The sequence below is a fragment of the Aulostomus chinensis genome, chromosome 10 (assembly GCF_037954235.1).
Source record: "Aulostomus chinensis isolate RoL2024-O1b breed Wild chromosome 10, RoL_Achi_v1.0, whole genome shotgun sequence".
Classification (NCBI taxonomy): Eukaryota; Metazoa; Chordata; class Actinopteri; order Syngnathiformes; family Aulostomidae; genus Aulostomus; species Aulostomus chinensis.
In genome coordinates, this window is record NC_141329.1 from 24,996,891 (window position 1) to 25,012,507 (window position 15,617).

Genomic DNA, 15,617 nt, shown 5'->3' on the forward strand with positions numbered 1-15,617 from the left:
TATTATTAGTGACTGAACTAAGAATGCACAGCTCTTTAAAAAGTCATATTTTTAAATTTTTTTTCATAAATGGATTGATTTCATCAAGCCTGTTTTCTTTGTGTGCCATCAAAATATTTGGTCACAAGATGGAAAAAAAAAGTCCGCAAGATTACATTTTGACTGCATTCAAAGAAGCTACTCATGATTCTTTCAAACCAGCTTCCTTGCGTGGTTGCTTATGTGGGTACTGCGATCATGAGCTCTGCAATGTGTAGAGAACTATTTCAAAATATAACCATGGCCCCTTTGTCACAGATTTATGAAAAAACATTCATATCCATACAGCGTAGACAGACTGATGAGCTGTCATTCCAGGATACCTGTAGTTTATTACACCTGTGGTGTTTGTGATGGTCCTGACCAGGGTGACGCTTGTCAGCACAGCCTACTCTTCTGATGCCCTCCGCCCTCGGGATAACGCTCCCTGGCTCGGCTATATGTGGCCTCAGATAATCCCTGAGGCGAGTGCTGCTGAGGTCCCTCCCAGCTCGCCAGTGAAAGTCCTGCGCTGAGACACAAAGGAGTGTCCCCCCACCCCCCGAGAGCAACATGCAGATTAACAACCCTAAACGCCGGACAACCCCCCTCTGTAAGTAAAGCAAACCATTTTTATTGTATTTGACCTTCATTCATGTCATTTGTAGCACTGGACATCAGGCTTGACCTGCATTCTAGTAAATCTGAAGAAATATAATATATCAGTTTCAATAATACCATTTTTTAATAGTTTTATGTTTTACACAGAAAGCACAGGCTTATTTTCATTTTACACTTACCTGCAAAAGTCTTAAAACAAGGTCTTGCGAATGTGCTTTGAATGTTCAAGCTCGTTACATAAGAAGCTTTTCAGTTCTGCATTTTCAGTAACAAGGTGTCCTGCAAGCCAGGTTTTCACTGGTAGCCACAGGCTAGCGTGATGTTATTGTCTAAGGCCGGTTTCATCCGTTGATTTATTGACAATCACTCATTTGCCTCAAAAGGAGTAAAATCCAACAGCTTTTCACTTTGGTTCGGCAGAAATGTGCTTAGGGTTTAATTAGAGGTGTGATTACATTGTTGTTGTTCAATAAAAGTATCTGAATTAATCACATGAAGTCAACAAATTGATTGGTGTAATGGAGACTTTAAATCTTTATAAATCTTTAAAACAAATTACTGCATGTATTTTCCTTTGTATCTTCCTTTTTTCCATTGCGGGCCGGGGGCGGAGTTACATTTTCTATCTCATTCTTGTTAACGCAATATCTTTGAGGGGATTTCTTCAAATTTGTCACTGAAATTCAAGAATGAATTACTTTGGAGGTCAAAGGTCGAGGGTCGCTTTGACAGGCGCACATGACGGGAGGCATGCAACTGTAAAGTGGTATTTCTAGTCATTCGTGTGGTCGGATGATCCACTTCAAATGATCAACACAAACATGACAACAGCTGTGTCTCTGCTGCTCCCCTCAGCGCAGTGATGCTTCCTCAGGGACGGTGAGTGATTGACAGCCAGCCATCATGAGCGCCGACACCGCCTGCAGGACCGAGCCGGACTCGGAACACCACATCGAGCTGGCCGACTTGGTGGCGGCCATGAATGTGGCCACCAACCGCTTGACCCCGCCTAATGGCTACAGGTCAGGGGCTTCGAGGGCCGTCAGCTCTCACAGAGCACGACTCTCTGACAGGAAGTTGTCGCTGCAGGAGAGAGGAAGCCGCATGACCCGCCAACCGACCATTGAGACCAAACGAGTGTCCATCACAGACGCTGAAGTGAGGAGTCTTTCTATGACACTGGAGACTTGAGCTAAATGATTATGTAGAGGACACTGAGTGAATTCTCCCTCTCCTGCAGGACTGTGTCCAGCTCAACCAGTACAAACTGAAGAACGAGATTGGAAAGGTAATCAGCATCAGCCAGTAAAAGCAACGTGATGATGACAACGCTATTTATATGATACACGTCTGGTGTTAAACTCACTAGGGTTCTTACGGAGTGGTGAAACTGGCCTATAATCAAGACTCGGAACAGTATTATGTAAGTTTAAACTCCTATTTTGTGCATTCACAGTTTTTGCCGTCCCATTAACTCCCGTTTTTCTAATGTATGCAGGCAATGAAAGTTGTTTCAAAGAAGAGACTGATGAAGCAGTGTGGATTCTTACGTGAGCGAACCCCCCCCCCCCCCCCCCAAAAAAACATTTAAATGACTTGTGTCCGTTCATTCGGTGGTGATATGTGTTTTGTGTGTGTGTGTGTGTGTGTGTGTGTGTGTGTGTGTGTGTGTTGGTGTGTGAATGCAGGCCGTCCGCAGCAGGATCAGTTCCCTAAAGCTGTTATGCCTCTTGAGAAAGTTTACAGGGAGATCGCCATACTGAAGAAGCTGTACCATCACAATGTTGTGAAATTAGTGGAGGTCAGTGAGACGATTTAAGACACACACACACACACACACACACACACACACACATTTGGGTTTGGGTTGACAAAATATGTTATTTGACAAAAGCTGAAAAACACAACTTACATGGATTTTTCTCCACAAACATGATGAACTCTTTTAGGTATTGGCCAGTTTGGCTTTAAAAATAAAGGTGTGTAAGATGTGGCTGAAAGTGGAAATGTGTCCGCAGGTGCTTGATGACCCTGATGAAGATGGACTTCACATGGGTACAGACTTATTTATTCTGTAGATTAAATGATCCCATATCAGTACAAATCGTCTTTAAATTCTGATGATTTTTCTTCAAGCTTTCGAACTGATGACAAAAGGGTGCGTAGTTTTCTTGTTATTCTGTTTTCTGTGGGGTTTTGTGTAGTAGATACTGGTCCTGTGACGCGTGCTCTGTGTGAACGTAATTCTCGCCTCTTTCCGCCTCTCAGGCCAGTGATGGAGGTGCCAACAGACCACCCTTTCACGGAAGAGCAGGCCCGGTTTTACTTCAGAGACGTCGTCCTGGGAATAGAATATTGTAAATCCACGCTGCTCATACTGATAACATTTATACAGAGTCAACACATTTCACAATCAATCCACTCACTGATTTGTGTAGAATTTAAGGATTCTTTGATGAATTGAACAGTCTAAACATCTCATGTAAGTCTTTTTGATTAAATAGTTAATTAAAATTGAACTAGTTGGCTTGTTTGATGATTTGTTTTGTTATTATTCGAAATAAACTGATCATATTCTACTCCTCGAAGTATAAATTTGATCGACAAACAAGGAGTAAGAATCAGCAGAGGCCCAGCGTGTTTGCATCTCTGTGTGTTTTTATCATCCAGTGCACTACCACAAGATCATCCACAGAGATATCAAACCATCCAACCTGCTGCTGGGAGACGACGGCCACGTCAAAATAGCCGACTTTGGTGTGAGCAACGAGTTCGAGGGAACGGACGCCCTCCTTTCGAGCTCGGCGGGGACGCCGGCTTTCATGGCCCCTGAGATGATGACTGAACATGAGCAGAGCTTCACGGGAAAGGTGAGAAGAAACATGAGCACAGAATTGTTTACTTAGATTCCAAAATCCATTTTATCAATCTGTTGAATTGCAACGCATTCTTAACAGATTCTGTCCAAACCCCTACTGTGAGCTTTTCATTAATCCTGATAATAACGGTGTTTGTTTGCAGGCATTAGACGTGTGGGCGATGGGAGTTACCCTCTACTGTTTTGTCTATGGGAAGGTACGCATGGTCTCAATGCTTTTCAAACCAACAGAAAAAAACCCTCAAACACGACATAGAGCTGCTGAATTCTCTGTTCCAGTGCCCCTTTTATGATGAATACATCGTATCTCTGCACAACAAGATCAAGAACAAACCAGTGGAATTTCCTGAAATGTAAGAAAACACACACACACACACACACACACACACATACAAATACATTTCACACACTGACATCAACTCTTAATGTTTGTTTTCGTGTTATTTCAGAATAGTGTCAACAATACTCTCAATCAAGGTCAAATATTTTGAATGATAATAATTGTATATTTGGTGTCAAACGGGGGGGGGAGGGGTGCAGCATATAATCAGTTTGAAAAATGAATCACGCTGTGGTCCAGCAGCCGGTTTTGAAAATGATTTATGCCCGCATCTACACAAAATATGCATGCGTCTAAATATTACTTATATTAAATGAAATTATAATTGCATATGAGTCATCCTTCCTGTTAAAGAATGATACCACCTCCTGTTCAGAGGAATAATTCTTCATCCATGCTGCCAGTAGACAGTCATTATTTTACTTTCTACCACATTTGAATGATAAAGGAAAGTGTCATTTGTTACTATTTGTCTTTTCCTTCTTCATGCAGGCCACTGATAAGTACCGAACTGAAGGAACTCGTTGAAATGATGTTGGATAAAAACCCAGAGACAAGAATCACCATCCCAGAAATTAAGGTGACGAAATCTCATTTTTTTTATAGAGGTGATGGATTACGCTGCGGAGGAAAACCTCCGGGGCGCACGGTCAATCCAGTAAATTCAATGGCTGACATTTGTGCGTGTTATCACAGCTTCACCCTTGGGTGACGGAGAACGGATCAAATCCTCTCCCTCTGGAGGAGGAGCACTGCACGGCGGTGGAGGTCACAGAGGAGGAGGTGCAGAACAGCGTCAAACTCATCACCAGCCTCTCCACCGTGGTGAGTGAACACACACGTAGAAGACCACCGCCTCTCTAATTAGCCGCCAGTTTGACATTTGTCACGAATATTTTCGAAGCAACATTGACATCGATGTAGCCTTAGAGTCGATGTTCCTCTGTAATTCTCTATTTTTCTCCACCTTGTTCGAAAATGTAGATGTTTAACATTCTGCTGTATTTTTTCATACAACTTTTTTTTTTCTTCTCATTGGGTTGAATTAAAGGGTGTGAAATCTCTTCCAGAGTTAGAAACCATCGTGTATCCATTCCTGGAAGCTAAATAATTGGATTGGAATTCAATTTTTGTCATAAAAGTCCAAACACTGCTGTGGAGAATGTCTGTTCTCATCAGTTTCTCTGTCTGATCTCTACTGTAGATTCTGGTAAAGTCGATGCTGAGGAAGCGGTCTTTCAGTAATCCCTTTGAGTGTCAGGCCAGACGGGCAGAGAGGTCCATGTCGGCCCCTGGAGGTCTTCTTACGTAAGTAGCCTACTCTGCAAATCCTGTGCGCTCGGCTCTGCCAAACTGCCAGCTCTGCGATTAGACTTCTAACAAAACAAAGCAGCGAGCAGATGCTTGGATAAAAATAGATTCATTTGGTTTAAAAATACGACCATTCTTATGTATCAGATAGCAGAAAATAAAACCCATCTAATCTACCAAAGAATTCATCTCTGAACACCGCAGTTCTTATTGAGCACTTGCACTGTTCTTGTCCATAAATTAGTCGATAAAAGCATTTGTCCTCTCCTGATGAGCTAGCGGCCCCTGCAGCAGTAATGGCTCAACTGTTTTTGTCTTCCATTAAGAAGTCAGTCCTGTCTGTGGGGTGCCGCTGGCACAGCTAATTACACCGAAGAGATGTGGAGCTGCAGTTATTTCCTCCTCCACACTTGCCCAGTCACCAGCAGGACTCCCACACACTGAGAGCTGGGGAGAGACAGTATGGAGCAGGCTGACTGTCCTCCTGTACGGAGGACGAAAGCTGCCGCGGTCATAAGATTCAGTTATCAAATGAATGTGCATGTAAGGATGGAAACGCAGTACAGAAATAAAAAAAAACAAACAAATATTTTTATGTATTTGACAAATTATGTGTTTCTGTTTTCTTGTCATATTCAATGAATTATTCCTCAATTCTTTGTTTGTCTTTTTAATACCATCAAAGAAATTGGTTAATTAATAAAAACAGAAATAAATCTAAAGAGAAACTAAAAAATTGGGGGTCGGATAACGCGATCAATAATGCCAAATAGATAAATCTATTTGAATACAAGTTATTATTCTATATTTTTGTGTATTCATTTGTTTTTAGATCAACCTTGAAATTAATTTGATAATTAAGTACCTTATTTTTTACATTCGTTGCTTTATTTATTTCTAATGGCTGTCCCCGGTGCTCCACATAAAGTTAAAGAGGATCGTGCTTCGGTTTTTGAAGGCTCTTCGGTGGACTTGAGGATGATCAGAACTCGTGGCGGGAGGTTGTTATAGCATGTATGATACTTGGTTTCTATTTTTTCAAAAAAACAACAGTTTTACAGGTTATAGCAAAGTTAATGTTTACTCTTAATTCAAGTTTGAACTCTGTTTAGACAGAAATTGGAGGAGGTTTTCCTCTCGTTCTTTCTATGAAAGCGACGTTGATCATCTCGCTCTCTCCCTCTCGAAATGTATTTGCTAAAATGACACTGTTATTTTAACCACGCATTTTATTTCACCGCGTCACCAGAAACTATTCTCTATCTCCAATTCCTTGCAGTGGTTCTTGGGACATTTTGAGGTCTTCGCCTCAAGTTCATCCTTCCTTGAGGTAAATATTTCATGAGCGTTTAGGTTGAGCTCGTATGCTTCATACTCAGCAAAGCTCATCAGTTGTTTGTTCATCCTTAAGAGGATTTAAGAGATGCAAGACAACGCAAAGCTCTCAACAACGAGCTGTACCTAAAATAAATGGACACACAGTCGTTGAGTGCCGGCTTCCCCATCTCCCCTGAGTCCTCTTGAGGCTGATGTGTATGTAAAGCGATGAGCAGTACTGTGGAGGACATGTACTCTTTCACTCCAGAGTTGACCCTTCCTCCACTCCCTCCCCTCCACTTTTTTTCAATCTTCAACGAGGTGATCCAACGTTTGTCTCCCCCAGGAACGTCAGCAACGACGGGAGCAGAGAAGGAGAGCTGGAGGACTTGTATGAGGACGAAGCATTCACAGAATACACCGATGAGGCAGAAAACATGAACGCAGGTTAAAGAAAGTGTTCATTTTGTACATACGTCTTTGTTCCATACTTGTACAGTCGTTTCTGAACGTAGAGACCGTAGTTTGTGGAACATCCTATAATGTCAGATTACGAAGCTCCCCGAGTACAACCAGGGATGAGAACAGGATCTTTTGTGATATTCTAAAATCTGAAAAGGATAGACGTGCGTTGAGTGAACTAAATCCTTTCATATCAAGTTAGATTTTATTCTTTTCATTCTTGACTGTAATGTACGATTACCTGGATTGTTAAAACTTTCAAATATGCTCTTTGCAGAAGATATTTTTACATTTTCCTACAGCTGTTGAAGATAATAAAAAAATGACGTTGACACATTAATTGTAATGGTTTCATGGTAGCAAAAGACATTTTTGTGTAAATGCAACCCCAAATTACATTCAGCGTCATAACGGTTTTCTTGTTTTGGAGTGAAACAACCATGGGCGATTGGTCATGAACACAAATTAAATCAAAATTTCAATCCTTTGATAAATAGATTAATTAAAAAAGGAACAAATGTTGAAAAAAGCCCTAGTTACCATATGTGCACACTGCAGGTCAATTTAAAAATAAATATACGCAAGAATAACAGTACTATGTATGTATATGTGAATATATATATATATATATATATATATACATATACGTGTATGTATACACATATTCACACTAATATGATTTCTGTTACCATATTTAGCAGTTTTCCCACGTGCTTTTGAACCCACCCGTCAAGAAGAATTCAAGAATTAATTAAAACAGAAACACAGAAATAGATGAGAAATGAATGCATAGGGAAATAAACACAAACAAAACATATATACGGATAGAAAAGAATAAATGAATACAGAATTGACCAAAACATACATATATTGTTCAATGATAAAATACTCATTTTTTCAAATTAAACATTTTTATGAGATTTTTTTTCTGAGTCCCTCATTTAGGCATTTTTTGTTGTTGTTGTTTTCAAAAAAGTGTGATATTTTCGACCTCCGTAAGGCTTACATTCTTACAAGCACATTAACAGCATTAACAGCTTAATGGTTTTTGAATCATAACATTTTGAAATGTCCTCAAGTCAAATCTAATGCTATGCAGCCACTGTAGCCCGAAATCACTTCACGGCTCTTATCAATGTCGAAGCAATTTGTTCTCCGGACCACCAGAGGGCAGCATGTTGTTGTAATTGAATAAGAAGCAAGCCGTTCGTCTGAGCTCATGTGAAAGCAGTCAGCAGCTCTGAAAACTTGGTTACGTTGTCAGAGCAGAGAGTTGTTCGACATTTAGGTCATTTTCTTCACATTTAGCTAATTTTCACACACATTTAAGGCATCTGTTTAAATAAAAATTCCCATGTGAGAGAGAATTAAATGTCAACTCTAAATGCTAGATTTAAATTGAATTTTCACTACGAATCTAAATGTTGACTGTAGATGTCGATGCTGAATCTAAATGCAGAATCCAAATATTAAATGTGAATGTGAATCTTCAATCTAAATGTTAAATGCACTGTGAATCTCAACTTTAAACTGAAATCTATATGGTCAATGTTAAATCTTAAAAATATGACAATGAAGATGTGAAACTGCACCAAAAGGAAACATTACAGTCCAAAAAAAATAAATAAATAAACAACCCAAAACAAAACAGCACCTTCCGGTCACTGCTATGCTATTTCAGTGCGAACTGAATGTATCCCAGCACTTCCCTCTTTCTCTCTTCTTCCTTTGATTGAGCTGCAAAAATACACCACTGAGTTCTGAGGAACTGAGGAGGCGACGTGATGTTGCACAATGTAAAATCCCTGCGCAGGAGCCCACTGCCAGTCACCATCATCACAGTTTACTGTCCATGAGGCGCCCAGATCAGCAAGGCGCGGTTGATTCGTGGACGGGGACCGCACCTTGACGGGTCTCTGGAGGTGTGTGTTTTAGGTGGAACTATGTGGAAAAGAAACAATGGCAGCCAGCAGGAAATCAGAATCCCAAATACTTCATTGATCCGCGGGTTGCAGTGCTTTTCCCATGTTTTCCTAATCAGATATGGAAATATTCAAGCATGAAAAATGATAATGAACATAACTTACACGTGTAAAAATATAAACATTGCACAACAGTACATAGCAAGAGCAATATACTCCAGAAATACTCCGAAAATCTCCAGTGATTTGCTGTTTGTTCTTAATAATTCCTATCTAAATCGAAAGGTAATTATTACAGAGGTTAAATTGTTCTGCTGGTGAGGACAGAAAATGAAATTGTGCTTACCAGATCCATCTAAAAGCAGGTTACAGTTAAACTGATGTACACGTGACTGAAACGGCGAATAAAAGATAAGATAAAATTGATAAAACAGGGCTGAGTAGCCCGCCCTGGTACCAGAATAAACAATCATATTCATCCAGGAACCCAGGAACAAGATTGTTCCAGCACCTGAATGGGCTCTTTGCTGGTATATTGTTCACCATGTTGCATGCTGACATCAGTCAGTCACTGATGACAGCGTTCAGCCGAGGCTGATGGGAAGGCAGTTGGGTCCGAAACCAAATAGCTGCCAGCACCACAGTTAGAAGGCTGATGTCACCTTTTGATTTTGAGGGGCTGTGAGTGTCCATCCAATCTTTAAACGCTATTTTTCATGGCCATTTTCAACGAAAGGACTGTGCAAAAACCCTCTATGAATTACATGAAACACAAAAACACTCGATCCACTCTATCCCAAAATGTCAAAATAGAGCAAGAAAGCCCTCATAATACCGTTTGTATTCCTGCAGTCAGCCCATTTTTCTGCCGCTGCAGTTATGTGATGGCCAAAGAGGAGTGTTTCTGAGCAAAGATTTCTGTGGAAACTGTTGCCATGCAACAGCACAATACTGCACTCGTGCACTGTAGTAACTTCACTGTATGACTGCTCTTTTTCCTGAGCTCTCTGCCTCAGTCGTAATGCAATGCAGTATTCTGTCCAATTCTGCTGTATTCATAATCATGGTTCCACACCCAGACTGCTGCGTTTCCACACCCAGAGCCAGCTCCAGTTCGGCCTCAACTAAACCCTTGGATCACTATTAACCTTCTATTCCTGTTACCACGCCACGTTTCACTCCTCCGGCTTCAGCCAGATCCACGTCAGCGGCCCCTCTCTCTGTCTGTGCTTGATACTCAGCCATGACTGACCCCACTGGCCCACTGTCAGCTCAGCTGTACAGTACATCCCCCTGCAAAGTAGAGAATGTTTTTTTCTTTCTTTATTTATTTTTTGCCTCTCCTTGTCTGCACTGTTGGGAATCCCCTGTGCCCACATACATAATGACTCACCAGCACAGACCTACAAACACTTCAAGGTAGAATTTTTCAACCAGTTGGAGGAGCTAATTGTATCACGGTGGAGTAGTGGAGGTAAAAGAAGACACTGACCCCTCACAGCGAGGAGCAGCCTTGGCACTAAAGGAAAGAGATCATCAACCTTTTATTCCTGAATACAAATTCATGATAATAATAATTCAAAATAACTAAACTGAATGCTAAAACTTGTTGTGTTATTTATCACTGGCTACTTTATGTCAAGGTTTTATATTGAAACTGTTGCAATGAGCCATGTTCATCGGATGAGAGTCTTTGTGCTTGGAGTTGTTCTCGCACCTCCTCACGACCAGGCAAAAACAATGATTTTGTCTTCAGATGCCCTACTTGAACAGCATCAAGGGTCCTTGGGAAAACCAGAGCAAATCAATTTAAGGAGGGGGGAAAAAAAAGTTCTGATTCAAATGATTAAAAACCACACCCTCGTCCCCTCAATAATTTTTGGTGAGATCATGATGTCAAGCTCCCACCAACGCGCCGCCATTCCTGTTGCTTACCATTTACAGCGTGGTTGAAAAATGGGATTCATCTGTGTGGAGAGCGGTTCTCCAAGAGCCAATGTGCAAGAGCCCAGCGACGGCTGTTTGTGTACCGGACAGAACTCAGGTTGAGGACTCTGTCGGGATTATGATGTTTTAGCTTGTTTCTGTGGGCGCAGAGACCCAAACCAGGCACGGTCCCATTGTTGTTGTCCTCCTCATGATAAAGAACAATCTCATTTTCTGCCACATGTGTTTTTCAACACTGGATTTTTTTTTTCAGAGCCTGTAGCTGGATGCTGGGTATCAATAACAAGAGCTGACGCGAAGGGAACGGTGGGACGTTCCTACAGCTTGAACACGTACAGCGGGATATGTATAGCAGTCAAGTGTGCAGTTGTTGTTTCGTTTCACGCAACATTAGGTGTTTCACCGTGTGTGGCCTTGTTGCAAAGGTCAGAGGTCAGCAATCCGTTTGACCTCCACTGAAAGTGAGCGGACGATGGAGGATCCTTCGACTGCGGCGCCGTCTAGGGAGGAGTCTGACACAGGAGGTCACCACCCCGCCATCGGTGAATCCTGTCAGTATCAAAGCAGCATGCTCACATTCAAACTGAAAGAAAAGAATTCATCTGTTTATAATTGCGCCCACTTATTTTGCCTCACGCGCTGCTTTGAGGGGAAAAAATAGAAACAGAAGAGAATCGCACAACGTGTTTGGAAGGAAAAGAACTGCCAGAATCCAAAAATTAGGGAGGATAAATTGACATATCATATACTGCACTAAAGATGCTGTCAGAACAAATATGGGCATTGATGAGTTTTTGTTACATTAATATTTCTCTTCTGCTTAATTTTATACTGTGTTAATTAACCTTGGTTTAAAATTCCCCATTCACTTCTAAATTCGTTATTTTATTTTATCATGTATTTGGTTTTTATTTGTGCTCTTTTCTTTCTTTCTACGTAAAGGCTACTGATTATTCATCTGCCTAAATTCAGCCAATTTCTTGTGTTTATTTTCAATGTTTTTGATGCATTTTTATTGCATTTCATCAAATTTACGGAGTCATTTGAGAATTAATATTTATTTTTAACTGTGGCAGTTCTGATCCTCCATAAGGAAGGGCCATTGTAATTAATACAGGCTGCATGTTGCACCAGTTGTCATCTAAATGTCATGCTACCAATCATTTATTTTCCTTTTAAAAATCCACCCTGATGCTTCTTCATTGAGCTGCAAAAAAAGTTATTTTTATATTCACTCATACTTTCAGTCAAGAGGTGTTTTTATTATTTTATAGGTTTAAGATCACGCCGGCACTTTTAGGCAATGTTCAGTTTTGTAAAGAGGAGCACCAGGCAGCTGAGGAAAGAATCTCCCGTGGCTCCGGAGGAGAAAGTCTTGAGAGAATAACCCCGCTGATGTTGTCAAGGTTGCTGTTAGAGACAAAAGAAGACCTGAGCTTTAAGCTTGGTTTGTCATTATGAAATTGAAGGGTTTGAGAAACCAAACGTCAGGACATCTTTCTGCTACACTGAGCATTTTTTTTCAGCCTCATCTAATTTTCATAAAAATGCAACACTAAATCACTGCACATCCTTGCCATAGGCAGTTATTCCAGGATATTAATGGCTTCGTAACTGTGACACAGAACCGTTTCTTTTCCAGCACACTCTGGGTTTCAGGTTGTCTTCTTGGCAGTTTCATTGTAGTGTCGATGGCGTAATGGGCCAAAAAACAATATTTCAAGCATTGAGAGTAATTTTGAGACTCTCAGTGAGCATCTGTTTGAATAATAGGTGTGAGCTTAGGTGTTTTTCAGATAATGATATTATTTTACCAGGGAACATGGTGTCGCTCTGATTCTCCTGATTCGCCTTGAAAAATCATGCAGAGTGACGTAGATGTGAGGGAGGCGGGGGGGAGGGGGGGTGCAGGGAGAAGGACGGTGGGGTAATTTTAGACTCACTTTTTACAAACTTCTCTCCGTCAGACAAGTCTCTGTAGTTATGAATAATCACTTATTCTGTGATCGTCAAAAATGGCAAATGACAGCGGCGTTGTGTGTTGCAGGAGGCCAGATGGAGAACATTTGTGTGTGTGTGTGTGTGGGGGGGGGGGGGCAGACTCTCCAATGTGATGACACATTCCCAACGCCTATCAGATGCAATGTATCCTGGAATGTTTTGGGACAAGTGCTCCCTAAAATAGTCTCTTAAAACCTTCAGTGGAACATTGTGGCACTTCTTGATAAATAATACAAAGTTTAAATGTGAGCTTGAATAATTCATGTGGCAGCAGCCATGCATAACAGCTGTCTCTGTGCCTAAAAGAGTTCACGGCGATCTTTGTCTCATCATAACTTTATGCAGTGGGGAAAAAAAACAGCCTACAAACGTGCCTGGTTGCGCTTTTAAGAAAATGGCTGATTCTTGACTTGATTAATTGCATTGTCCACATAATTTCACGTGTTTGCTCAGCTGGCGGTAAAACTGATGAATCACAAACTCTTTAACCAATATGAAGACATGAGTTCTCGCCAGCCATACAGAGACTGGTCTCTATAGTGGCGAGGCTGTCACATTGATGTCTTTGGTCTACTTACTGTCTACTCACAGGCTGCAGGGAGGCCTATTTATAGATCTGTCTGTTCTCTACTTCTACAGCAGTCCCTTTCTTCCCTCCATCTCTCTTTTCTTCCTCAATCCCTCCCTCTAATGGGTTGATATTTCTGGAGTTGTACACCTATTTTCTCCTTTGCATCTTTGAGGCACAGATCACGTTGTACCACATCATAGACTTTTCAAAATCCAACGTGTCTCGTTTTATCTCAGCTGCGTTGAACAATCATCTTATCATGACCGGTATCAGTTCTGATTACAACAGATTTGAGCATGTTTTATTCCTGTCATTATGATGTGTAACGGTAGGTCGCAGACAAGGCGATCGATTTCATTTGTTTTGGAATAAGACCAAATATTCTCTCTGGGAACACCTGAAATTTAGTTAAACTTCAGCCAGTTTGTTCTCATGCTGCTGCCATCCAGTGTCCAAGACAAAGAGCTGCCACCTCGGCCCCACAGCGCCCACATGAGCCACAGTGTGGGTGCTGTAGCCTGGTTGTGTTTTGCATGTTTTAAATGACTTAAACCCATTAAAATAAAAACCTTTGACTCTTTATATTACAACACAGCGATCGTTGTGTCGACAGGGAAAAAAAACACAGCACTACAAATATGGACCTTGCGTATAATAGCCGACCCAGATCACGAGAATGGTTATCTGATGTTTGATTTCTTTTTTTGAATGAACAATTGATGAGGCAAACCTTCATATTTTAAGTTTGCATTCAAAGTTTTCATCAGGCAAGAGGCCAACATGTCCAAGAAGGTCAAACTGTTGCCTTTCTTTAATTGTATAGTTATGTTTCAGAGTCTTAAATCAAGGATGGGAAGTCTCTGTTTCAACCCTCTTTGAAATTTAGCACATTCATCAATCGTCCACCACGAAGAGATGCTACAGTCTCTGGTGCCTGACACTCTTCATTAAAAAGATGGGATATTTTGATCTACGGTTGATCAAAATCTCATCCTTCATACTAAACCCAAATATTGTCAGGGTTCTTCGCTGTCTCTCTGTACGGCTCAGCGTTGGTTGCCAAGTCCTGCTCATCACAGCTTATATTAGGGGCTCAGTGCCTGGGGGCTCACTCGCTGTTTTCTAGTTTTTAAATTTTATGTCATTGTCAACATAATGCTGGTGAAAAGCATTGTCACTGCGACCCATCAGCCAACACTCGAGGGGAATTCGATCCAGTTATTTAGGGAATTTGCCTGCAGGGTGACAGTTACGCCGATCTCTCGTCTGGACGGCGGGCCTGAATGCCTCCCCTCAGGGAGGTGCTGCCTCACGTGATGAAGTCACCAGATAAAACAGTTACTGAGAAAGTGAACAATTTCCTGATTTGAACGTAGCCTGTAGATGTGACCTTTAAAACATCAATCTCCTCAGCAGGCCGACTGCATCAGCTAAATAACTGGTGTAATTAGAGATGAATGTTTCATGTAAGCGGCATAAATTACACATTAGGAAAGAAACACATTTTGTTTTTACTTTGATTTAACAGAAATGTGCCGTGTAAACTGCAAAATTGAATTTGTTATTGCTTGAGATTCAATTCCATGTCCATCAGGAGCCTCCCGTGTGTTTTGGGGTGTGTGATGGCACCGACGCTTATCAATAAAGACGACACCGGTGTCCCTGAAAGTGTAGCAGTGCATTAAAACACCGGCTAGAGGAGGCTTGTGCTGAATCCTAATGCCTCCCGTGTGCTTTCATTTTTTTTACAGGATGCAATAGGTGTCAGAGCAGTGCAGCATGGAGCCAGGCTAATAGGGGGGGATACTTATTATAGCCCTAGCAACAGGACTGGGATTGGTGGCTGCGGAGAGCTAGCCCATCAGCTATTGGCTGGCGAGGGCAACCGTTCAAAGCACAGAATTTCATCTCATGAAAGGTTCAGTGCAGCAAGCTGCAGCAAGAGGCTGCAGTCTGAGGGTGGGTGATCCAGCAGTTTGCCACCTCAGCGTATCAATCAGTGGGGAGGCTGAAGCACAGTTTGATAGAAAGAAAAAAGACATGCATCTGTTATTATTACAGATAAACCTTTTGGCCACAAATGGATTGCAAGCAGAGAGACAAGATTCACTGTGGACCGTGAGATGAAGGGTTCTATTTTATTGCAGTGCCCCGCTGCCACGATCATAAAATCTGTTGCCTTTCAAACAATATTCTTTGGTCTATACCCTAATTTGGTTAAAGATTAAT

At 41.4% G+C, this 15,617-nt stretch overlaps 1 protein-coding gene across 1 annotated transcript; it reads left to right on the plus strand.

Annotated features, from left to right (window-relative positions):
• The first annotated feature begins 496 nt into the window (after nucleotides 1–496).
• On the plus strand, nucleotides 497–7,886 carry camkk1b (calcium/calmodulin-dependent protein kinase kinase 1, alpha b). The gene is made up of 17 exons (XM_086216585.1): nucleotides 497–631; nucleotides 1,495–1,797; nucleotides 1,880–1,927; nucleotides 2,009–2,062; nucleotides 2,138–2,189; nucleotides 2,328–2,440; nucleotides 2,658–2,694; nucleotides 2,776–2,797; nucleotides 2,908–2,996; nucleotides 3,310–3,509; nucleotides 3,661–3,714; nucleotides 3,797–3,870; nucleotides 4,350–4,437; nucleotides 4,554–4,682; nucleotides 5,062–5,165; nucleotides 6,448–6,498; nucleotides 6,832–7,886. Exons 2-17 carry the CDS (start codon nucleotides 1,543–1,545, stop codon nucleotides 6,935–6,937), a joined length of 1,476 nt encoding a protein of 491 aa, XP_086072711.1. The 5' UTR covers nucleotides 497–631; nucleotides 1,495–1,542; the 3' UTR covers nucleotides 6,938–7,886.
• The last annotated feature ends 7,731 nt before the right edge of the window (nucleotides 7,887–15,617 follow it).

Coding starts and splice junctions, on each gene's coding strand:
- camkk1b (XM_086216585.1), top strand. CDS start 1,543: ATGAGCGCCGACACCGCCTGCAGGACCGAGCCGGACTCGGAACACCAC. Junction 2,190..2,327: donor GAAGCAGTGTGGATTCTTAC/GTGAGCGAACCC, acceptor GTGTGAATGCAG/GCCGTCCGCAGCAGGATCAG. Junction 5,166..6,447: donor GCCCCTGGAGGTCTTCTTAC/GTAAGTAGCCTA, acceptor AATTCCTTGCAG/TGGTTCTTGGGACATTTTGA.